Source organism: Solea senegalensis, linkage group LG15 (genome assembly GCF_019176455.1).
Source record: "Solea senegalensis isolate Sse05_10M linkage group LG15, IFAPA_SoseM_1, whole genome shotgun sequence".
Classification (NCBI taxonomy): Eukaryota; Metazoa; Chordata; class Actinopteri; order Pleuronectiformes; family Soleidae; genus Solea; species Solea senegalensis.
The window spans coordinates 5226759-5251979 of record NC_058035.1 but is presented as its reverse complement, the minus strand read 5'-3'; the positions used below and the strand labels follow the sequence as shown (position 1 = coordinate 5251979).

At 39.0% G+C, this 25221-nt stretch overlaps 1 protein-coding gene across 1 annotated transcript in view; it reads left to right on the top strand.

Annotated features, from left to right (window-relative positions):
* LOC122782213 (ryanodine receptor 2-like) overlaps positions 1 to 25221 on the top strand; it is a 67085-nt gene that overhangs the window by 18133 nt on the left and 23731 nt on the right. Inside the window, exons 28-72 of the mRNA XM_044046478.1 lie at positions 123 to 331; positions 461 to 656; positions 1317 to 1449; positions 1586 to 1700; positions 2009 to 2169; positions 2386 to 2545; positions 2999 to 3085; positions 3185 to 3411; positions 4032 to 4245; positions 4336 to 4950; positions 5093 to 5293; positions 5768 to 5879; positions 6540 to 6680; positions 7531 to 7807; positions 7981 to 8095; positions 8384 to 8516; positions 8937 to 9040; positions 9304 to 9439; positions 10155 to 10320; positions 11425 to 11536; positions 12179 to 12299; positions 12498 to 12667; positions 13493 to 13713; positions 14210 to 14300; positions 14415 to 14552; positions 15552 to 15709; positions 16293 to 16371; positions 16604 to 16693; positions 17022 to 17159; positions 17538 to 17615; positions 17981 to 18056; positions 18136 to 18256; positions 18553 to 18668; positions 18897 to 18973; positions 20155 to 20276; positions 20393 to 20442; positions 21151 to 21211; positions 21556 to 21803; positions 22654 to 22735; positions 23045 to 23175; positions 23272 to 23592; positions 24077 to 24314; positions 24571 to 24658; positions 24755 to 24841; positions 24931 to 25089. Of these exons, the coding sequence (XP_043902413.1) occupies positions 123 to 331; positions 461 to 656; positions 1317 to 1449; positions 1586 to 1700; positions 2009 to 2169; positions 2386 to 2545; positions 2999 to 3085; positions 3185 to 3411; positions 4032 to 4245; positions 4336 to 4950; positions 5093 to 5293; positions 5768 to 5879; positions 6540 to 6680; positions 7531 to 7807; positions 7981 to 8095; positions 8384 to 8516; positions 8937 to 9040; positions 9304 to 9439; positions 10155 to 10320; positions 11425 to 11536; positions 12179 to 12299; positions 12498 to 12667; positions 13493 to 13713; positions 14210 to 14300; positions 14415 to 14552; positions 15552 to 15709; positions 16293 to 16371; positions 16604 to 16693; positions 17022 to 17159; positions 17538 to 17615; positions 17981 to 18056; positions 18136 to 18256; positions 18553 to 18668; positions 18897 to 18973; positions 20155 to 20276; positions 20393 to 20442; positions 21151 to 21211; positions 21556 to 21803; positions 22654 to 22735; positions 23045 to 23175; positions 23272 to 23592; positions 24077 to 24314; positions 24571 to 24658; positions 24755 to 24841; positions 24931 to 25089 (6875 nt within the window). The remainder of the gene's footprint in view (positions 1 to 122; positions 332 to 460; positions 657 to 1316; positions 1450 to 1585; positions 1701 to 2008; positions 2170 to 2385; positions 2546 to 2998; positions 3086 to 3184; positions 3412 to 4031; positions 4246 to 4335; positions 4951 to 5092; positions 5294 to 5767; positions 5880 to 6539; positions 6681 to 7530; positions 7808 to 7980; positions 8096 to 8383; positions 8517 to 8936; positions 9041 to 9303; positions 9440 to 10154; positions 10321 to 11424; positions 11537 to 12178; positions 12300 to 12497; positions 12668 to 13492; positions 13714 to 14209; positions 14301 to 14414; positions 14553 to 15551; positions 15710 to 16292; positions 16372 to 16603; positions 16694 to 17021; positions 17160 to 17537; positions 17616 to 17980; positions 18057 to 18135; positions 18257 to 18552; positions 18669 to 18896; positions 18974 to 20154; positions 20277 to 20392; positions 20443 to 21150; positions 21212 to 21555; positions 21804 to 22653; positions 22736 to 23044; positions 23176 to 23271; positions 23593 to 24076; positions 24315 to 24570; positions 24659 to 24754; positions 24842 to 24930; positions 25090 to 25221) is intronic.

Genomic DNA, 25221 nt, shown 5'->3' with positions numbered 1-25221 from the left:
CAGATATGAAGTATTTGTGCTTTGTTACATCCCACCTCTGCAGTAATGTACCTTTCTTGATAAAAGTAACCATACAGAATATTGAACATTTTATTAATTATACATCTCCCCATATCTCTTAGGTGTCTTGCCAGTGGTGAGTGTTGCAGTTAACCAGGTGGGGAGGCTGAACCTGGGTCGCCACATGGACTCACTGCAGTACTTTGCTGTGTGCGGTCAGCAGGAGGGCTTTAAGCCATTTGCTGTCAACATGGCCAGAGATCCATCTCTGTGGATGAGTTGGGGAAGACCTCACTTTACTCCCATACTACCCGATGATCACAATTTTAAGGTTAATTTCTACAGTAGTGCGGTTATTATTAATAATTATTCTAATTATTTCAATAAAGGATTTCACTTGGACACAAGGTTGTGAAAAATGCTGGTTAAACATGAAAATCTTGTTCATATCTTATTAAAGGTCACTAAAACCAGTGGTTCAGTGGAGTCTGTATCCAGCCTGAGGGTTTCTCAGCAGTTGTTTGCACACTGTGGTGGAGGCAGTGAGATGGGCTTTTACCGGCTCAGCATGTCTCTTGGCTGTGCTGCTGTCCTCACAAGCCCTGCAGCGAATGTGCTTCCAGTAGCAGCCAACAGCCCCGCTCCAAGTTCACATGGTATTACATCATATCATAGCTGGTGCATACATGTGCTAAAGTTAGCTGCCAAGCACTCTGAACACCCACAGTACATGAAATAAGTTAATTCACACTTTAAGTTTGCAAATTATATTTACCTAAATTTCAAATACCTACTGAAGTCATTTTAAACTTTTCAGTCTGTTTTGTTTTGTCAGGCTGTTTGTTTTCCATTTTGTGCTGCAGCTGTTGCAGAGAATAGTTTAGATAATAAAGTAGATTTGATTTGATTTGACTCTTTAGGAAACTGAGCTGCCCTGATGGTGGTTTATGCCTTTTCTATGCTGAAAAAAAGAAGACTGTCGACAATAATTAATTGGTAACACCTAAATAAAATTAGATACTAAAAGAAGTAAGTAACAGATGTTAGCAGGTTACGTAACATCTTGCTCACTTTAGTTTTACAGAACGTACTTAATTTAAGTGTTACCAATTGAAGTAATTAACTGTTTTCTTTTTTCAGTGTTGCTTCACATTAGTAAAGTAAAATCAAACAAAATAATTGGTTTGTGAGGTCGTAATAGCTGATGTTTTGTAATTAATCCAGATTACTGGCATTCTAACACTTTGACCTTAGTAAACGGTTCTATGTAATCTTCTATAAGCCTCACTCTAATTAATTCCCATTGTCCTTTCCAGGAAGGAAAGAGCAGGAGGAAGTGGACTCTGACTTTGAAGTGCTGATGAAGTCGGCTCACAGCTTTGCTGGCTCAAGAGACGAGCTCAACCATAAGGATCATAGCCAAGACAAAACATCCAGATTGAAACAGCGGTAGGTCACAGAAAAACTGAAATGAAGAAAATGACACCATGTGCATAATTTGGGGGTAAAGAAAGGAGCTTTTTTCAAGTTACTTCTCATAAAAAGAGGCATAAATGAAGTAATGCGTGCGTTTCTGTTCTGTAAGGTTCTTGCTGAAGAGGACTAAACCAGGCCTCGTCAGCAGCAACTCATCTGCACGGCTTCTAGAAGATGTTGTAGTTGACAAAGAGATCTGTGACCACCTCATCCAGAGCTCTAGAGTAAGGCTTCAATACTTTTTATCATGTCTAAATACAATAACTAAAGAATTTACAAAAAAAAGAAAGAAAGTTACACTTCAGAATGTTTGTACTGTTATATCGAAATGACCTGCACTTAACCTAGAAATAATGAGAGCAATAGCAAAATTCATTTTCACACCTTGCTGCTTCTGAATGTAAAAAAATCTGCTGCAGGGCATTTGCATATTGATCAGCTTTTTGCTGCTAGATGTACAGTAATCACTTGCTGCAATAACACCTTGTGCAAATACCAAATAATGACACTTTTTAACCTTCCTCTGTTTCAGTATTACTACTCAGTGAGAGTTCTCCCAGGACAGGAGCCATTTAATGTGTGGGTGGGCTGGGTGACCTCTGACTTTCATCAATATGACATGACATTTGACACAGACTATGTCAACACTGTGACTGTCACCCTGGGAGATGACGGTGGCAAAGTCCAGGAAAGGTAAGTGTGCATCAGGAAAGTTATATTTTTAGTGTGCGTGGCTTTAACAGAAATGTGACAACTATTGCAGTCAGGGATGTGATTGTTGCCTTTAGATACTTTCCACACCACACTGTTTTACTGAAGATGCTTGAACCTTGTATCCCATTGTACAGGAAATGATCAATTAACAATCTGTGTTAATATAATTGAACATATGTCCGTCCTTTTGCACAGCGTGAAGCGGTGCAGCTGTTACATGGTATGTGCTGGAGAAGCAACAGGTTTGTCTCAGAGCCGAAGAAGTGCAGGTTTAGAAATTGGCTGTTTGATCGACACGGCCACTGGTCTGCTCTTCTTCACCTCCAGTGGAGTGGAGATGGCCACCTTCTATCAAGTACGTAACATAGGGCACTCTTTTTATGTAATTAATGTACATTAATCTAAACTTTATCAAGCTCATATTGAGATATGTGCACTCTACCACTTTATTAGGTACACATGACAACTAGATGAGTAATAAAGTGGTATTTCATTAGCTGTAACCCCTCATCTTTAAGTTGTGAGATGATCTGAAGCGTACCATGGTTGTAATGAGTAGTTATTTGATTTAATGTTGCAAGTTACGCTTGACTTTTTATCATTTTAATCCAGTCTGGCCATTCTCCTATGAGTTGCTCCCATGTAATTGGCTGATTAAATATTTGCATTAACAAGCAGTTGAACAGTTGTATCTAATATAGTGGCCAGTGAATGTTTATTGCTCTTGGAGGAATAACATCAGTAGTTATTTAAGGAAATATTTAACGTTTATGTTATTAAAATGAGATATTGTTTTACCACTGATCAGGTGGAAGCCAGCACAAAACTGTTTCCTGCCGTTTTTGTCAAGCCAACCACGAGCAGCATGTTTCAATTTCAACTGGGATGCATTAAGGTAAACAGGTTTTATTATAAATCATAATGTATGTAAAAGCCGCATTTGTCTCTTTATTATGTTAAACCATTAAGTTTGCTTGTTTTTCTCTTTATCCAGAATGTGATGCCGCTGTCAACAGGATTGCTTCGCAGCCAAAGCAGAAATGCCACTCCTCAGTGTCCTCCAAGGATTCAGGTTCAGCATCTAACCCCGGTTTCATGGACAAGAGTACCAGACTGTGCATTACAGGTGTTAGTAGATCGACCAGATGAACATCATGGCTGGAGTGTCCAGTGCTCTGAGCCCCTGCAAGTCATGACCCTTCACATCCCTGATGAAAACAGGTTAGAAAGCAAGAATAATTACTGTATGTTGTTTTGGAAGTGGGCTCACAGGAAGGGATGTATGTGTTGTTTGTAATGCTACCATCATGTGACATGTGCTTTGTTTGTGGAGTGTTAACACCCACCTTGTACTGCAGCCATTTTGCCAGTTTAGCAGGAAAAGCACAGGTGTTAGTGATCAAACAATGAGGAAGCTAAATGGAACCGTATGTTAACAATGGAAGGTGAAGTCAATCAGGGGGTGTGTATACTGGCTGTGGAAAGAACTCTGTTTAAATGAATATATTGGGGGAAATTCTCACATGATTTATAACATCAGTTAATATTTTGCTAAGGAGTTAATGGTCTCAGTCACCATTTTTGGGTCTTCTTCAATTGAACATGATGTCATTTTTGGACACCTGTGTGACTGACAGCTGGTATCTTCCAGTACGTATGGATGGTGTCACGACTCAATGGATCTCTGCAGTTATTTATTTACTATTTTCATTTGTGTTTTTCCAACTATGACTTGTCAAAATGGCTATCACAAAGGGCTTACTAACTGTTCTCTTGGAGACATAATTCAACAACACTGTCCTTGACTAACACCTTTAATTTTTGATGATATGTACATCCAGGTGTGTCGACATTTTGGAGTTGTCTGAACTCGATGACCTCTTGAAATTTCATCACCACACACTCCTCCTCTACTGCTCTTTGTGCACCCTTGGGAACACCAGAGTTTGTCACTCCCTCTGCAGTTATGTGGACCAGTCCCAGATCCTTCATGCCATTCAGAATCCCAACCTCCCTGGCCCAATTCGATCTGCATTTTACCAGCTCCTTACTGAGGTGACTGCTCTTTCATGTTTGCTTTAGATTACATTTATTATTTATCAAGGAATATATACATTAACTAAAATCTATAATTGGTTTTTTTAGGTTTACCTCAGCAGCCACACCTCAGCCTGTCTAATGATGAACCATGAATACATTGTGCCTATGACAGACCAGACCCGACAGGTCACCCTTTATCCCAGCCCTGCTAATGGTGGTCAACTTCCTGCTTGCATTCCCAGCACTAGTCTTAGCACATCTCTTAAACCACAAATGCACTTCTCAACCCCATGTTTTGTGACAAGTGATGGGATAGAAGCAGGCGATGCAGTTAAAATAGTCTACAAAGACAGCCCAGAAATCCCCTTGGACATACTAAAGTGTCTGACCATGGAGATGCTGATTGAAGGAGTATGGGCTGTGGATCAGGGTGTGAGGGATCCTGTAGGAGGCAGCATTGAGCTTCTGCTTGTTCCCTTAATTAAACTGTTCTATACTCTGCTGGTAATGGGTGTATTTGGTAATAAAGATCTCGGCATAGTTTTGAGTCTGATAGAGCCTGGAGTTTTCTCCATAGATGCTAAAACCCCTGAGGAGGAAGAGGAAGAAGAAGCAATTTATGCTAATGAAATAGGATGGAAAAACAGCAACAAGACAGAATATGACACTCCTTCACAAGGACTCCTTCAGATGAAGCTTCCAGAAGCTGTCAAACTTGAGGTGAACAAACAAACGGGTTCCTTTGGCATGTTTCTCTTAATTATCTCATTGCATGTTATTTCGGATCAGCTTCAGATGCTCTACTGTCACATACAAGTGATTTGAAATTAATCAAAAGGTTTTGCTCATTCTTTCCCACCAGCTCTGCCATTTGTTGTCCTATCTGTGTGATAGCCAAGTGCGCCACAGGGTGGAGGCTGTGGTTGCCTTCTCTGACACTTTGGTGGGGCAGCTGCAGGAGAACCAACGTTATCGCTACAACCAAGTCATGCAGGCACTCAACATGTCTGCTGCCTTAACTGCACGGAAAACCAAGGAGTTCCGCTCCCCTCCACAGGAACAGGTTGAATGGACTTTAATCAAATACATGTTAAAGAGAGAATTGTAAATATGCTGAGTTTGTCCAAGTGTTAGCTTGTCCAAGTCCACTGTGTTAAGTTAGTGTTAAGTATATATTGAATATACCACCCATAAGTATTACCCGAAATTGTAGATTTGGTAAAAGCTTTTCTATGTGTGCTTTAGGCAAGGGCCTTGGTTTCAGAGCAGAGCAGAGGTTTCTTCAGAGCAAATAAATAAACTGAGCAGAGTGTGTGTTGTCAAAGAAAGGGGAGAGTGTATCCTTTTTGGTCTGCCATGGCCACCATAGTTCCCTCAAGTGTTTGTAAAATAAAGAGCTGAGTGGAGGAGATTATTGGAATCTGCAGTCTCACCACTGGATGTAATTTATTACTACGCATTAGACCTTTAATATCCTTTGTTACAGAGATGTGCATTTAAAACTACACAGTTGTGTCATCTTTCTATATGTCTTTAGATCAACATGCTGCTGAACTTCAGAGAGGATGAGCAGCAGGAGCATTGTCCATGTCCAGTGAAAATCCAGCAGCTGCTCCGAGACTTTCATCACCTCCTGAGCACACACTGTGGTCAGAACTAATGATTTGTTATTTCAAATGTTTGCATTTTTGTGTGATTCATGAATATTTAAATTGTTTCGCCTCTCCTCTGCTACATGTGCTTGCTTCGTAAATTCTATGAGATCCTCCAAAAAAATATCCGCAATGTGTGATTGCATCATTCCCTTAGCTGTCTGTGTAACAGCCCCAGATTAATCAAATCAAATCAGCCACAATAGCCTAACTGACAATGTGAAGGGCTGCTGCTACATCAGCCCTTTCAAACAATCAACTTTAAAGTCAACTAAAATCTGCTCAGCTCTGCTCTTAGTAAATGTAATATTCTATCTCATGGTCTTGATTACTCACTTTTTATCTAACAAGCCTGCGTTTGTGATGTGCTGTCGTGTGTATTTTTAAATTGCACTTAGTCTTTTTTCCTGTTTAGTTATGTATTTTATGTATCAGCTTTGTGCTGATATTTCTGTTTTTTTATTCTAATCTACCAAGGATATATAGATGCAAATTAGTAGTACAGTTCATCAAATGGTGACATTTACGTTTGAGCTTTACACTTTAATTATTGTAGACAATAAATACAATTGATTGGGCGAGAAAGCAGTGACCAAGAAAGAAGTACTGACCGTGAGTGCCACTGAGGAAATCATGTCTTATTTTGCTGTTGTGCAGGCATTGAATTGGACAGTGAGTCAGAGGATGAGGAGGATGCTGAGATGCCAGTAAAAGATTGGCTGCTCAGTCTAGTGGTGAGAGCCTTTGAAGTGAGGAAGTCTTCCACACAGGTAGAGGAGAGTAGACCGCGGAGTGCGAGTAAGTATGTTGTGGAAATCCTTTTTTTTGTCTTGCAACACTTTTGTATTCTTCTTAGGTGCTCTCCATAACTACTTGACTTTTTCACTTTTTGTTGCCACACACCTGTACATTGACCATGTAACATTTTTGTTTTTAAATATATATATTGTAACAATGGCATACAGAATATGTCTTGTAGTTGGTGTAGTTTGGTGAATGTGGATACACTATGTGAATGAGAAAGTGTGTTGTTTCTGAAACACTTTTTATTGTAGGAATTCTTTTAACGTTGTGATATTTGTCAATAAATAAACAAGACGACAAATTCGGTCACATCTACAGAAAAAAAAGGAGCTCTCTTTTGATGATATTGATGTACACAACTGGGAAAAAACTAATTCTGTGTCTATCACCCTTGCAATACTGTAATAAGCACAACCAATAATTTCATTTTCACTGAATTGATTAATTCCCCGTTCTACCAATCACTAGTACATACCTGCGCTTATTATGAATAGTTTTCTGGCATTGATTCATATTTGATGTCAGTATCAGTGAAGCTGTCTTTCCAGTGCACTCTCCTCAGCCTGTTACGGTTAGTATAGAGTGGGTTCATGGGTTTTGAGGGTGGACTTTTGATGAGACAGGAGGGGATGTGAAGCATTGTTTGCATCAATTGCAGTGCAGCCTGCAATTGCATACTTTTTTAGACCCCTACCACACAAGATTTTTTTTCTATTTATCCCCTAGGCAACAAAAAAAACATTGATGTGTCCAGTGTTTCCTCCTGTAGACTTTCCTTTTAAACGTAAGACTTGTGGCTTTCCATTCCTACTTAATCATATATCACCTGATGCTCTTTCTTCAGAGTCCCTCAAAAAGCTGATTTCTGAAACAATGGTGCGCTGGACTGAAGAGTGTGAGATAGAGGACCCTGAACTTGTTAGAGCGGTCTTCTCATTGCTTCACCGCCAGTGTCAGGGCCTTGGGGGTCAGATGGAAGGACCACTCTGCAGAGCCTATACAATCAGCCAGGCTTCTGTGGAAGACACGATGATGCTACTGTCCTCCCTGGCTCAAATCCGCTCTCTCCTTAGTGTCCGCATGGGGAAAGAGGAGGAGAAACTGACGATCAGGAGGCTTGGGTAGGGAGAGATTTGCAATTCAATGTGGGGTTGCCTCTTTTTAACACATCTTGATTATTGTCATGCTCTGTGTATGGATTAATTCCTCACACACTGACATCATCATATGCTCCGTGGTGTGGAAAGTATTCTCTCAGTTTTTTTTGTTTTTTTTTCCATATTTGTATGTACAGAGACATCATGAATAATAAAGTTTTCTACCAACACCCCAACCTAATGAGGGTATTGGGGATGCATGAGACCGTGATGGAGGTGATGGTTAATGTTCTCGGAGAAGGGGAATCGAAGGTGAGAGAATAATTAAAATTTGTTTGTGATGGTAGGGGGAAAAATGTGTATAATCAAAAAAGCAGGTCATCAGCAGTTATTTCATTTTGTTACATGAACAGCTTATATATATTATTTGTTCCATTGGCCATATAAGCTAATATGAGTTTAGCAAGGCAGGGCTTTTGCTAATACAAAGAGTTCTGGCCAAAGTGTGGTAAATCCATGTTATTCACTTATTTTTGTTTAACACATGCCATATAGCTTTTTGCCTTTTCTTTATATTCCTAATTTATCTTCTCTTATTAGGAGATTACATTTCCCAAGATGGTGGCCAGCTGTTGTCGATTCCTTTGTTACTTTTGTCGCATCAGCCGTCACAATCAGGGAGCACTGTTTGACCATCTCAGCTACCTTTTGGAAAACAGCAGTGTTGGACTGGGTAAATCACACTCTTACACTTGTCTGTGCCTTTGTGTAGTTTAAATGTAAAAAAATCCACACTGCAGTGATTGCACTACATAAATCTACAAATCCAGGCCATAACTCTCTAGTTTTTCTTGTAAGGCTGTTGCAAGGATGGCTGTACATTTTCAAATCAAAAACATTCACAAACCTAGTTTTGCCAAGTAAAAATTGTAGGAATGATATGTAACTGCATTAAAGTTTTATCTGGTCGGACTCTTCTTTTTTACCAGTACATAAGGAAAGGAAGAGAAGTTTTCTCTGAGGTGCTCATTGTGTTTTCTTTTTTACAGGGGTAATAACATTGTGTAGTTGTCAGGATCTTGCCCCTTCAGTAAGAGACCCCAGTGTCTTGACATGTATAGTGTTCTGATTATTTTATGCCTTTGTCCCTCAGCTTCACCGTCCATGCGTGGAGCCACTCCTCTAGATGTGGCAGCAGCCTCTGTGATGGATAATAATGAACTGGCCCTAGCACTAAAGGAACCTGACCTAGAGAAGGTGATTTCATATTCTGTGCCTTCCTCTACAGTACTGTTCTTAACAGTCTGCATTATGCAAAGTGCTTTGCTCTTTATTGACTGGCATAATTACATCTGGTCACAAGCAGGAAGTTTTATGCGAAATCATTTCTATTGGGTAAGATTTACCAGAAAAGCAACTGTGTGAAGTCAACACATAACTTACTCTTTGTTACATGATTGCAGCTGCACTATTGCATTGTGGAGTCTAGTCTGGTTCAATGTACTGTGATTTGATTTAAGGTCGTACAGTATCTGGCTGGCTGTGGTCTACAGAGCTGCCCGTTGCTACTGGAGAAAGGCTACCCCGATATTGGATGGAACCCGGTGGAGGGCGAGCGCTACTTGGATTACCTACGTTTTGCTGTTTTCTGCAATGGTAACCTGTCAATTTGAGTCATGCCTTTCTTGTTATGATGTTTAAACATACTCATACAATATTACACAAGTTAAACCCCCTTGAATAATTTGTTTGTACTTGCTATTAATGGATAAATAGTGGATTATAATCCACCAGGCTTTCTTTTCTAGTAACAAAAAGGAGTTGTGAAGATATTGTCCTGTAACACTACACAGTAATCCATGCAGAGAATTTTGCATTTATTTTTCTGCAGCCTTTTATTTTTCACTAAAAGAGTACATGAAATAATCTGTAACAGTGCAAGAACAGAAAAAGAAAATGTACAATTTAAATGGGATACAAGGCTGCATGCTGCCGTTCTAGTAAGCTATTTGCAATACAGATTATTCATTTCTGGTTCTTTTCTATTGATTTTCCTTACCCTGAAGCGGTGCCTGGAAGGCATCAATTCAAATTGACCTTGAGGGTATTGACAGTTCAGCCTAAGGTCATTGTCTTTCAAACCATAGATCTATCAGTTATTTTAGCCTTGCTTATCTTATATTCAGATCATAGTATCATTATCCTTTGATTGTCCTGATTTGAGGGTTTTGATATTTGAACACTTCATCATGAAAGTCTGTGCTTCTTTGTCACAGGGTTGTAATTGCACTAAGATGCCCACACAATCCACAATCTCTCATCAAGTCTATTGTCAGTTTGTCTTTACTTTCTCTGTGGTCTGTGTCCAAAGGTGAGAGTGTGGAGGAAAATGCCTATGTGGTGTTGAGATTGCTGATTCGTCGGCCTGAGTGTTTTGGCCCTGCTCTGCGAGGTGATGGCGGGAACGGCCTTCTAGCTGCCATGGAGGAGGCCATCAAGATCTCTGAGGACCTGTCTATGGACGGACCCTGCACACAGTCAGTATTGGATGAGAGTGGACAAATTATTTAAAATCTGAGGAACTTAATTTGTTAAAAATGTATTTATAGTTTTAACTAAGGCTTTAACGTTGGACATTCTTTTTGTCTTCTGTGGTGTTGAGAAATACTATGTTTTTCAGTTTCCTTTTCCATGAACGTAGTGGAATGATGCAAATTCTAGTATAACAAGTACTTTTATACTAATTTTATACTAGTAACAACAACCGCTGAAACAAAGTGCTTTACATCATAGATAAATAAAACAAATAAAATATAGAAAAATAAGACCAAAAAACAAACAATAAAACAGACAATTAAACAATAAAATACTGTAGAAAGTACTGTAGAAAGTATCAAAACCATAAAACAGGTAGAACCTACGTCATACTGGGTACAAATGGGTTATTAGATATGTTTTAAAATGAACAGTGAAGGGGCCTGTCTAATATGCAGAGGAAGATGGTAAAGTATAACCAATGGCCTTTCTGTGTAGTTTGTGTGTTCTTTCCATGTGCTTGTGGGTTTTAGCTTCCTCTGCATTTCAAATACATGCAGATTTGGGTTAAATTAAAAGGAGACTAAATTGAATACAGGTGTGAATGTGAGCGATTGTCACTAGATCAAGTAGTAGATAAAGAATACATTTCCATTTTCTTATATATTTTCACATTATATTGCATCTCTTTCTCACACCATTTTACATTCTCACTGGCTATGAATTCAGATGAGATCAAAGATAAGCATACAACCAAAATGTTAGTTTTAATAATAGCTTCTGTGTCATACATGTAATAAAACGTTTTTGTGCCTTATCATATTAACTCTCCATTAGTTTTTTCATACAGTGTTTCTGACGACCTAAATGTAAAATACGTAATCCTAAACTTTCAAGTTTATTTACGCTGATTTTTTTTAAGAATGAAATTAAGGTAGGAGTTGGGAGCATCTGCTCTGTCTTTATCTCTTGTCACCATTGTGCCTTAACATGACTAACAGGCTGCTTTGCTTAGGATTATTTAATTGTTTGTCTCTTTACAATCCTTATTGATTAAGTTGGTTGTTGGCTTACCCTTTTACCATTGTGATTGTTTTCTATACCAGAGATATTGTTCAGGACCACGATGATGACGACCTTGTTCACATGGGACATGCCATCATGAGCTTCTACTCAGCCCTTATTGACTTGCTGGGGCGCTGTGCTCCAGAGATGCATGTGAGTGTTTTTTCTGCGGAGAGCAGCCGTTCCTCATTAATAATCACTGATTTTAGTAACAATAAAGCCTAATGGAGAAGGAGCAAAGTGCCCTTTAAAGAATGAGTCACAAGGAGCCCTACAATAAACAAACAGAAACAACTCACTTTATTGCATTTCCACACTATGGTGCAGTCCACACACAGAATGACCAGTCATCAAGCGAAAGATGAAATATTTCTGTCTAAGTGTCTGATTAAAAAAAAAAGCCTTTTGAGAGGATTCTTTTGATTTCATTTAGCTCATTACAGTGGGATTGAAGTGCATAGGAAAGACAGGGCATTTTTTTGTTGCATTTTTCAAACACACAGCCAATTCCAAATGCCTTGCAGAAACTATGAACATGCTTTGAAAGCATTTAAAGTGAATGAAAAAGCAAATGTAATTGTAAAAGGTGAAAAAAATAGTCAACCAAACTTGCTTTGACTGCAAGAAGAGCTGCAACTTGGATGTCACCAATAGTTAATGTATCAGTATTCACAGTAACATTCTAGACACAATGTCATATATGTACGATACAGTATATATATCTGTGTTGGTTACAGCTTACAAGAAAAAACACAGTTTTTAAGCTGTAAATTACCAAAATGAATTCTTGTTTAGTTAATTCAAGGAGGCAAAGGAGAAGCCATCCGCATCCGCGCCATTCTCCGGTCACTCGTCCCCATTCAGGAGCTTGAGGGAGTCATCAGTATCTCCTTTCAAGTCCCTTCAGTGTCAAAAGGTTTGAGGAATCAGTCACATTTCACTCTCTTATGTTGTTATTTCAATCAGGAGAGACTAGGAAATGACATTGAATTTATTACAGGTTAAACACAATAATGTCCTTATAGTCTTTTAAATGTCTGTGGCAACTGAAGAGGATGAAACTATGATAGAAGCAGATAACCATCTAATATGACATATTCATTTGTTCCTGCAGATGGTGTGGTGGTTGAGTCTGAGCTGTCTACAGTTTTCTGCCCAGACCACAAAGCAGCTATGGTTCTGTTCCTTGACCGGGTTTATGGCATCGAGAACAGGCACTTTTTCCTCCGGCTGCTAGAAGTTGGTTTTCTGCCTGACCTTCAGGCTGCCGTCTCACTTGACACTGTGAGCAGTTGAAATTCTGAGTAGTGTTTTTCATCTGTTTGTGAAAGGGGTCAGAGGTTGTAGGGGTAACCTTTGACTCCATATTGATCCAAGCTTTACCTTGTTACCAATGACAAACTTTAACTTCACTGACCTCCCGTCTCCAACATTGAAACTCTTTACATTTCTGTGTCCTTGTCTTTTGAAACATGACTTGAATCATTGTTTGTATGTCTCAGTTTTTAGCGAAATATCTGTGCAGTTAATAGGGTTTTCTATTAGACATTAACGTACGCTTTCCTCAAAATCAAAGGACATATCAAATATCAGTTTTGATATTTGTTTATATACTTGTTGTAGTCTGCTTATTAAAAAATTATGTTCTCAATTTTCGTCATGTATTATATAAAACAGCAGTATCCTGCTGTTGCCAATCTGCTTTGAGGTTTAACATGTGCTTTTAGAGATGGTCTGCTGCATATCTTGGTTGTAATAAGTCTTAGATTTTTGCTTTTCTATCATTTTGAACCAGTACAGCCATTCTTTTCTAACCTCTGGCTTCAATTAGGCATTTTTAACTGCATGAACAATCCCGGGAGATCAGCAGTATCTGAAATAGTAAGACCATTAAGAACCATGCCATGTTCAAAGTCACTTAATTCACCTTTCTTACCCATGTTGCTGCTTGGTTTGCACTTCAACAGGTCATCATGACCATGTCTACATGCCTAAAAGCATTTAGTTGCTGCTATGTGATTGGCTGATTCGATATGTGTATTAAACAGATGTACTTATTATATCTGTCTTGCTGCTCTCTCTTTCATTGTCATTTTGTTCCTCTTGCAGGTGGATTTGGGATCCACTGACATGGCTCTGGCTCTCAACAGATACTTGTGTACATCTGTGCTCCCCCTGCTCATCAAATGTTCATCTCTCTTCTGTGGTTTGGACGACCATACCTTGTTGGTGGATTCTTTCATTCAGGCAGTCTACAGCCTCTCCAGAGGTCTCAGTTTGACCAAGGCTCAGAGAGACATTATAGAGGAGTGTTTGTTGGCTGTGTGCAGGTAAGGTTTTTAGTTGATGTATGAAGCAACCTACATATTTAGGGCTCTTTCTCCACAATATGATTAACACAAACACATTCGCTGTCTGCAGGTAGGGTATTGATTTTCCTGCAAGTTGCTGGTAGATTATATTCTTATTTTTAGTAACTGCATCTCCAATGGTCTGCTTTTCATTTTTTAATTATTGTATATCCATCGACTGTGTGTCTCATTTTCTTTTTGCTGTTTGGCGAAATTACACATTGACAAGAAAGGAGACACGGTTACAAATGATTGTGCGGACAAGTCATTGTGCTCTTATTACCTCTTATTAACTTTAATGAATCGCAGTAAATCCCATTTTTCCCAATCCAGATATAATTTATTAAATCCAGTCTAATTTTAATGAATATTGTTCCTGCATGATCTGTTATGTGTCACTCGACATGGAAATCAGTCATAACCTCATTTATTTACAATGACATGCGTCCAATTCTGCACTCGTTGGTGTCCTCAGTAAACTGCAACCATCCATGATGCAGTCTCTTCTACGTCGCCTTGTCCTTGATGTTCCTCATCTCACAGACCACAGCAAGATACCTCTAAGGGTGAATGCACAACTTATGGTTTACTACCATAAAACATTTTTTGTCTTACACAAAGTTTTAATGGACTGTTTTGTCCATTAACTGCTGACATTGGTCAACACTTTTGTATACTAGCTCTTGACCAGTCACTATGAGGAGAGGTGGAAGTACTTGAAAACCGGTGGGCAGGGTGACCAGAATTCAGCCTCTGAAGTGGAGCTGCACCTGTCCACTACATTGTTCTGGGGAGTGTTAAAGGCTTTGGCAAAAAGGGTAAACCATTTAAGTACAATTTCACCATATAAGTACAATTACTATTTTTCATTTTGACTATATAAAATGACCTTAAATGTCACTAAAATATAAATGTTGATTGATCATTTTTGACACTGTGGTTCTTATATCATCTTCAATGCCCATATGCTGGTATGTAGCAGTGTCCTTACAGAATCATTGTAGGTATGAGTGAGAATTGATTGATGACTGAATCACCTCGGCGTTTACCGGTCTGATTCATAAAATGAGGACTTAAAAAAAATAAGCTCATAATGTCCTTCCACATCAGACAACCTTAGTAAACGGCTTCACAGTCTGAATTACAAAAGATTCAGTCACAAAAACAGTATCTTAGATTTGCAGTATAAGATAAGATAAGATAAGATGGTCCTTTATTAGTCCCACATCAGCAAACTTTATAGTGTCACAGCAGCAAACAGCGATGTAAAGGTAATAAATATGAAACATACATTATCTAATATACAATATTGAAAAAATATTGTGTGCGGGGATATGTCCACTTATTGTATTGCCCCTTAACCAGGTTTACCAGGACTATGTTGATAAGAAATCAGAAACATGTCAAATAATGAAATCCAACATGCTCATTAATTTATAAAATGTAATTGAACTTGAAGAGAGTTCTGACAGAAAAAATCAGATGAATGCCCTCAATTAGGAGACACATCACCCAAAGAGAGCAGACCTCTGCTTTGGCTACTCATTTTCCCACTATATCAAAACACTCTCCTATATTTTTCGTGTTTATTTATTTATTTATTTATTATTATTCCCGAACGTTTCGAGTTATGCTGCTCACAAACACACAGACAAGCAGCCAAATATAGTAGAGAACACACAACCTCCTTGGACACACATTGTTACTCTGGCACAACACCCAGAACCTGGCTTAACTACTATCTCTCTTACACTTAACTATGCTCTCTCTCCCACTCACTGTTCCACTATGCCATCTTTCCTGATCCAACTCTAAAGCCCTATGAGCCTCAGTTATTCAAGCTTTGTATCCGGTGTCTGGCTGCAGTGGCCAAGGCCCTTCCTCCTGACCACATGGACTCCGTGTCTCCAACTGAGAGAAAATCTTTCATGGACACAGATGGACACTTTGACCCCCAGCCTGTCGATACCTCCAAGTAAGATATTGAACATCAGATAATGGACAAAATAAATAAATAAATAAATAAAAATAATAAATAATGATTATAGTAATTACAGGTGTAGTCTTGAAGATTTGCTATTCTCTTTCAGTGATACTTTATAAAAATGTATAGATCACCTAGATACTGTACTTTGAAAGCCATTTACTGTCATTTTATACTACATATATTACAGTGATTTAACAGTATTTTTTATAGTTGAATATTATAATTTTACTGTAACGTCACATATTGATACTGTTGCATACGATAATACACTATATTGCCAGTTAAAAGTTTTTTTAAAAGTTTTTTTCTGTATACATACTGTATTATTATTTTAATGCAAATTCACAGTAATAATACTATACAGTGCATCAATGTGATTTATCAGTATTTCTCTGGGTAAATACTTTGACTACTTAAATCACACTTGAGAAAATGTCCTTTAGATGAGTTTCCTGTGTTATCTATAATACTTTCACAATAAACTCTGGAAATAATTCACAGTGCACTGTAAACTGTAATGTGGTAGACATTTTCAAATGTGATAAATGTATTATTTCTTTCATTGCACTAGCATATCGGTACCAGAGAGACTGGAGTTTGTAGTGAACAAGTATGCAGAGCATACTCATGAGAAGTGGTCACTGGACAAGGTAATACCTCAATATTTATTCTTTGAATATGAGCAGGCCATAGCAGTTGAGAAAGTAAAGTTGATGTATGATGTCCTCGTCAGGACTAGACCACTTATGAAAACATTCCTAACATAATTTTTCTGCTTAACTATGTGAAAACATTTCCCTCTGCTGTGTGTTTGAGATAATGTGTTGATGTCCTCCTCATTTTTAACGTGTGATTCCTTTCACTGCGTCTTATCTCTGTCAGTTTGCAAACGGCTGGGTTCACGGGGAACAGCTCTGCGAGAACAGCAAGGTTCACCCTCTCCTGAAGCCTTACAGGGCTCTGGCTGAGAAGGTAGACTGACAAAATGTACTTTTTATGTGTGTGTGTGTGTGTGTGTGTGTACATCAGTAAAGTAACCAGGGATCTGAAAAAATCCAGAGGCACTTTCCATAGGAAATGTGGTGTGTGCAGTATAAAAGATTAAAAAGCTTTAGTTTGTGGAATCTGTATTGCAATGCGGTTGCCTCCCTGACAAAACTCGGTGTGTTGAGTGGACAAAATATTTCTTTTTAAGCTATTGAAATATCAAAAATATTGCAAGTTTTGCTGGCTTGCTGTCCATGGGGGACTCGAGTTTTAGTATTTAATGAAGGCTTATTTCTATTTCTGTGTTTTCCAGGAGAAGGAAGCATACCGGTGGGCTATTAAAGAGACAATAAAGAGCATGCTGGCCTTTGGATGGAATATAGAGAGGACTAAAGAAGGAGATGCGTCTGGCGCACATACCTGTAGGCGGAGAATCTCTCAGTCTGGACAGGTATTTGTACTCCACGGGCTACACTGAGACACTGGGCACCAATATGTCTCTTGCAGTAAAAGTAATCAATTGATATTAAACCTTTTCATATTGCATTTTTCCTTTTTTTTTCTAATTGACAATTCAGCCCCTAAAAGCACTGCAGTTTGCAGTAGCAACATCCCAATAGTGTAGTAATAATTTCATCATAAAAGGTAATATTATGGAAATACCATGTTATGTCTAATGCAACTCCCAGCTTGGTAATACAGATGGTAATAGTTTGGTAATAAGGAGGTACATTTACAGAAATACCATGTTATTGCCACAGTAATATCCCAATTAACACTATTACCAAATTGTTTCTGCACTGATGATGCCACATGTTGTCTGCTCTAGTTGTCTTTTGAAGGAGCATCAACATTCAGCCCTAAACCAATGGACATGAGCAGCATCACCTTATCATGGGAGCAGTGTGTAAGTACATATAATTCTTCCTGCTTTATTTACCCGCCATTAAAGCGGGTTCAACTTTGTTTTCTACGCAGCCCAGCACCTTATCTACAGAGAATACAAAAATGGCCTCCTTTCTTCAATTTTAAAAAGTGGTTATCTTGTACAGTACAACAAAATAATGTAATGTATAATATTATTTTCTGTAAAAAGGTTATGCATTTTATGCAAGTGGCTCCTAGTGAAGTAGTAATAGCTGTAAGTCTGTGATACAGTTATGTTTCAAAAATATAGATAATATAATAAAGAAAGAGAAATGCACTTTTAAATGGGAGTGGTTGTGGTTTTGTTTACAGTTGTTTAGTTGTTTGTTGTATGATTTTCTACAGGCTATGGCTGAACATTTAGCTGAAAACTATCACAATGCCTGGGCTAAGAGGAAGAAATCCGAACTTGAAAGTAAAGGTACCGTGCTAAATAATCAGCAACTCTCTCCTCTCCTCTCCCAGCTGTAATGTATTTGACCCATATCTGCTCTCAACAGTGGGTGGCCATTCAATGCTTGTACCTTATGACACACTGACTGCAAAGGAGAAGACCAAATTCAGAGAAAAAGCCCAGGACATCCTTAAGTTTCTTCAGCTCAATGGCTACACTGTGTGGAGGTAAGTACAGAATGACCTTTTGATCACAGAAAGGCAATCTTGTAATACAGTTTGTATGAAATCTGGTTCAATGGGGTGTCCCATTTTATGTCTGACTGTACGAACAACCTTTTATAAGGCATCCGCTCAATCAGAGCCCATTTTTTTGTCCATTAACAATAACATTCAGTACAGATCAAATCCTAACATACAGCACAACCAGTAGATAACATTGCAAATCATTTTCTTTCCATTACACAATGTTTTCTTCAGACTGAGAAGTGTAGTCCAAAATAGCCATGTTTGATTTCTAACAGGGATCGGAAGACTGTGGACATGGACTTTCCAGCCACAGCCAACTGCTTCAGCTACACCCTCCTTCAGAAGCTGCTGCGTCACACTGAGGAGATTCAAGAGCATATGTTGGAGCTGGGTAATTGTAAAGTGATCATGAATGTAGTGTGAAGCAATACATTTTTATGTTAGTTTTGAAAGATGACAAACACTAGAAAATAGCACATTTTCATTCAGGTTCAGACCAGGCTGCTGCATGTTAACATATCTCATGTGAATCTCACATAAAGATACATTTGTTTATATTTTTCCATTTTATTAAGTCTTTGATTGTGTAACCAGTGTTTTTCTTTTTTTTTCTTTCCAGAGGTGATGCAAGCCAGAGGACAGATGTCTAAAGGGGAGAAAGGCCCACACCAGCAACAAATACATTTCTTTTCCAAGGTTTGCCTCATATTAAATGCATTTGTAAAGGGATAGTTCAGTTTTTTCAATTATGTTAGTTAGTTATCGTCTTAAGTCCCGCTGTCTATATTCTGTTTCCTGTGCTGAGAAGTAAGCAGTGACAGAGTATGTTTGCTGTTTTATCTCACCATTTAACAGCATTTTCCGTTTTTGTCACTGTCCTGCTCTGAGGTCCTCTGAGAAAACCATCACTTTTAGCCATTGCAGTTCCTGGAGTGACTGGTAGATGATTTTGTTAGTCTGTGTTGTATTTACAAAAATAATTTTAAAGACTGAAACCAGAACTTACAAACCCTTTAGCAGCAGTGGATCAATAACTCTTGATGTTCCGTGATGAAAAATTGCTATTTTTCTCTGTATTCTGTCTAAAAATCAAAATCTTCTCTTTGATTAGGCGACATTGATTTTATCTCCAGCCCTGGTCATTTTCCAGTGCCATTTTCTTTCTTGTCCTTTGCCCTTTTTTGTAGCTCATTTACATACTCTAATTAGTTAGTTGCCATTGGTAACCCCTCTAAGTAAAACCCTTTGTGGCTTTGTAATTTATTTAACCATTTTGGAAATCCATGTGGATGTGTCAATTGCCATCAAACATTGATTAAAGCTTCCCACAAATCTCTGCCTCTGAGGAGGGAGCAAATGAAAAGGGTTTATTTTGCATTGATGGGACCGAGTCATGAGTTGGACCCAGTGAGCCAAGACCGTGAACAGTCATGCCTCAGAGCTCAACACTCTCTCACCACCCACTCACCTGCACACCACGTCATAAAACCACCACGTCTCTGTGTGGCTATCAGTGTCTCTGTGACTCGTCAGTGTTTCATGAGAAAAGGTAATTGGGTGTAAAATGTTTATCCTCTTTCCCTCAAAGGTTTTTTATTGGGTCCATCAAAATGAAATAATGTTGTATTGGCACACAACACAGGATTTTTGAAACATTCCGGGCTGAATTAAGGAGTTAAGGTTTCCAGAGTTCTCAATATAATGTTTTCATCCATAAAAATGTGTTGAAATGAAATATTTTTCACTAAATGTGTGATGCTATTACACAGACTGAAATTATCATTTTTTTAAATAATCTGACTGTAAAGATCATCAAATGAGATTTAAGGGGATCGTTAATTGACAAAGTCATCATTGGTCTCTACTCCATTCAACAGGTCATCCTTCCTCTTCTGGAAGAATTTGTGAAAAGCCACCAAATGTATTTCCTGTCCACTTCTCTGTGCTCGAGTGGAAACAGAGCCTATGCCACAAAAAAAGAAAAGGAGATGATTGCTTGGTATGTGTTGCTCCCTGCATAACAAAGAATATTGATTACACTCATCACATGTTAAAGTTTGTTGTGCACTTTTCCACTCCTCTCCCCTAATTTCTTGTGTTTTTTCTCACAACCAGCTTCTTTTGCAAACTTGCTGCCTTAGTGAGACACAGAGTCTCACTCTTTGGTAAGGATATTGTGGAAATACGGCTTATGAAGTCCCTCAATTATACTGTTTGTTTCTTAGTAACTTTGCTCTTTGCATCCAAGCCTTTGTCCTTTTCGTGTTCAAATATTTGTCTCTGCTTTAAGATGTCGTCTTCGGAAGCTGATTCATTTGTTTCATTTTAATTTATCTTACTAAAAAGCCAGATTGACATTAAAATCTCATTTACAAGTGAGACGCTGTCATTTTGCACTGTCATGTATGCAATTGGACAACCACATCAACAACAAATAACATTGGAAAATAATGACTACATCTTGCAGATGAACAGCAAAGCACAAGGAATGAATTAAACATTCAATTGCCAACTTGCAGTGACTGCTATAACTTTGAGTTTGAGTTTGCACTAATGATCTTTCCAGTACCAGGGGCCATAGTAGAGTTTATCAAAGTAATGATTCACCTATTTAATTATCGGACCTGAGATTATGACTATCTTTTAAGATTTAACACTGCGCACAGTCTATCTCTAACTTGTCCTGTGACAAGTGTCTCTGATTGTATTGTACTGTATATTTTAATGTATGTTTTCTACTAACATTGAATGTTTCCTCGTGTATGTAACCTTAATATGTTGATCACTTTGGATAAAAGCATCTGCCAGATGACAAAATAAAATGACTGTAACGTAAATGGAATTATAACATTTGATCTGACCCATGTTCTCAGGAAATGACGCTTCATCAGTTGCAAGCTGCCTCCACGTTTTGGCTCAAGCTCTGGATGCCAGGTAGCTATGCCGGATGACGGCACTGTCAACACTCTGGCTGAAATGATCTCCTCGTTCTGCTGGTGGTAGAAATCAGTGTCAATCCACCGTGTCTGAGGATGACATGACGGGTGTTATTGAGCCACTGATACACTGGTGCTACCTAATTGTGGTGGATATCACTTTTATTCCCAGAGGACATTTCCTCTGAAGCATGAAACTAGCAACAGAATCCTGACTCAGCCAGGAGATTGATGTCATTTAAAATCGTCTGGTAGATTTGTTCACTTCTCCAAAAGAAACTTTGAACATTTTCTTTACTTCACAAGTCACAAAAATATTTTTTTTTCACACGTTCACTCTAGGATGTTGATGCAGTTCGCTTCAGATTCTATCCAAGCATCTCTGCACTCATTCTTTGAGGCAGCAGCAGCTGATCTGGAGATGACCGTGGAAAACCTGTCTGTCACGTTGGTCTCTGTGCCTCAGGGCAGGAGTCAACAAGCTAGAGGAGTAGCCAAGGTTCTTAGCTACACGACCTCCATACTTCTTCCCACTCTTACTTCCCTCTTTCAGCATCTTGGCAACCAGAACTATGGAGTAGATATCCTGGGTAAGCACTGCATAGTTGTAAGGTCTATGTAAGGACGTATTAAAGGTCCAGTGTGTAAGAATTGGTGATATTTGAAAGTGAGACTGGAGACTCCTCTGCTCTCCCATCCTTTTTCCAAGTATGTCAGGGAACTATGGTGACTAGAAAGGATGTAAATACTCTTCCACAATGCTCACCATTCTTTCACTCGCTTTCCCTTTCTTCCATTTCCTCCTTTGTTGGATTGTGCATCACGTTTATGAGGTGGGAGCCATTGTTAATTTGCATAACAAGCTTTTGCTTCAAAATGAGAAGCACACGCTCATTCAGGATGTGGTAGAAGGTGCTCTATAAGATGATGGCCCTCCTAAAGCAAAGCCCTTGCCTAAAGTATGCTGTTTATAAGACAACGAATACCCACCACTTTTATTTTAAAGTTCATACAATACAAATAGACTTATACAAACACAATTATGCCAATAAACCCTCCTTACTGTTACACACTGGACCTTCAACTGAAGCATGTTGTATCAATATACTAAAAATACAACCACAGTATGCTAACAAGCTGCTGGATGAACAGCTGGTTTCTATTGTATATCACTAAAGTCACTCAGGTCTGTCCTCCCCTCAACTTCCTACCTCCTACATCTTCATAACTCTCATTAAATATCTTGGTCCTGGCAACAGAGCAGTCGGGGCATGTTGGCCCCCTCACTGATGTTCTGATCGCAAGAGGACCATTCATTACCTGCTGTTCATCTGGTCCATCTGTCTGTGATCATATGCTGTCAGCTGTTTTACATACCATGCTGTGCTATTTCTGAACTGAAAATTCACTCGGATCTCAAGTACCCTTTTGTCTTTCCAGTGGGTGGCATCCAGGTGTCCTGTTACAGAATCATCAACAGCCTCTACTCACTTGGCAACAGTAGCAACGTCTACATGGAGGGGTACTGCTTATATTACAATGCAGTTCCATTGTTTGTGCTGCTCCTTATCTCTTCCTCTCTGTTTAATGGCTGTAACCTTTAGATGTGTACTGTATACATTTGAAAATAATGAAAAACATAATTGGTCCCACTTAATTGATTTTACACTGTTCTTCCTTTATCGGAGGTAATTGTTGAGCTAACCAGTTTTGGATAGAGATAAATAATTCAGTTATTGTCAGTGCCATATTTAGCAATCCTGCTCTGAATGGCTTGTTAAAATGTGGAGATGAGTCAGTCTCATGTTAACACTGCATGCCATCTTTTCAGGCAAAAGCCAGCAGCAGGTGCGTGTCTGGCAGCCCTGACTGGTGCTTTTCCTCTTTGTTACCTGGAGCCAGCCCTCAATCAAAACAACCCTTATTCCATTTACAACACCCAGAGTGTTACTGAGAGAGAGGGTAATAAACAAACTGCACTGCATACAATGCATGTTCATCTGTCAATTATTTATGAATAGTTTTTACCCTCAGTCATATTTTTTCTGTTTCTGTTAGACCTGGGGCTACCAGATGAGGTGGTGGATGCGTGTCCTCTGCTGCCTTCTCTAGAACAGGCCCTGAGTGAAGTGGAGAAGTTGGCAGGTGCTGGAGCTGGAGCTCGCCAGTCCCACTATATCCATGTCACTGAGGTCACCTTGCCCATGCTGTGCAGCTATATGTCCTGTTGGTGGCCCTGGGGCCCAGAGGGCCAGCCGGGCCTCCCAATCTGCTCCTCCATCACTCCTAAGCATGTCAGTGACCTACTTGGCCACATCCTTCGCATCATCCACAACCATGTGGGCACTAGCCAGGGTGACTGGATGAAGCAGCTGGCAGGTATTGTGGTCATGTACAATGTAGGGCTTTTTTTGTTTGTTGAAACATGTCTTTGTGGCCCCATTCAGACCTGCTATAAACTTCCATCGTGAGAAATCTGATAACAAGTGGACTGCCTAATGTACGACTATTCACGTCTAGTATGCAAATGTGTCTTGCATGCGTCCTCTGTGACAACATGTGATCAGATCTGGTTAAACCTGTGCTGTATTCATAAACACACTGATGTCATGTCTATTTGTAAGCACAAATTTATGTTTTACGAGTCAGTAAACACATACCAGTGTACAGATGTGTCAGTTGTCAGTGGGATATGTGTGTATTCGGGTGAAAAAATATCAATCTGACACATTCAGGATGGATTGGATATGTTCAGACCTGATCTTGGTGCTGCCTGCATGTAATTGGTTCACTCAGAACGGAGGTCTGAACAGGGCTTATGCCACATCAGTCACCCATTAACAACACTTGTCATATCTTTCAGTATTTTCTCAGCCAATTATATTTAAAGCTTGCCCTGAGCTGCTAAAGAGCCATTTCTTGCCATTGATGGAGAAGTTGAGGAAGAAAGCGGAGTGTGTGCTACTTGAGGAGGAGAAGATGAAATCGGAGGGTTGGTGTGCCTCAGAGGCGGAGCTGAAGATACAGGAGAAGTTCACTGTGCTGGTGCGAGACCTCTATGCCTTCTATCCCCTTCTCATTCCATTCGTGGATTCTTATCGGTAAGGCCACTGAGTCTTAAATGTGCAGAAACAAATTTATTTTCTTAGGCCAAAAGCTCCAAGGGTCATTTTGAAGTTTATTGACTCAGTGACTCACTGAAATGTTTTCCATATTTTATTTTGTCCATATCATATTGACAACAATGTCTACAAAGTGAATCTTCAGTGATTATTTCAGTTTCTGGCATGATGTATAGCTTAACAGTAATATATTATTAGGTGATAATGTAATGTGTTTTGCTGTGTCTTGTCTCAGAGCCAGCTGGTTGAAAGTGTCAAACCCTGAGGCTGAGCAGCTGTTCAGCATGGTGGCAGAGGTCTTTATATTCTGGGCCAAATCTCATGTGAGAGTGACGGATAATAGTGTTTTATTTATTTTCCCTTATCAGGAACAATATACCCTATCATGTAACTTCCCTCACCTGTGTTTGCTACAACAGAATTTCAAATGGGAGGAACAAAACTATGTGGTACAGAATGAAATTAACAACTTGGCCTTCTTGGTCAATAATGACAAAATGTCCAAGGTCAGTCATATTTATAAGTTAATCTTTTACCATTACTAATTTTCTGCTATTCACAAAACATTTTATCTCCATGTCCATTGAATACGCAGTACAACCATGAGAAGAGTATGAAAAGAAAGGGGGACCGATATTCCTTGCAATCCTCTCTTATTGTGGCTTCCATGAAGAGACTGCTTCCCGTTGGCCTTAGGATTTTTTTTCCAAATGAGCAGAACCTTATCATGTCGGCAAAGAACAGCTTCACTCAGGTTGGTTAGAAATGTAAACAGTACGAATTACTTTATTATTTTCATGATGATGATTATTTTCAATTTCTGTGCAATTAGTGCACTTTTACGTAATCTGCCGTTTGGTTTGATATTGAAAGTGAGTGTCTCAAA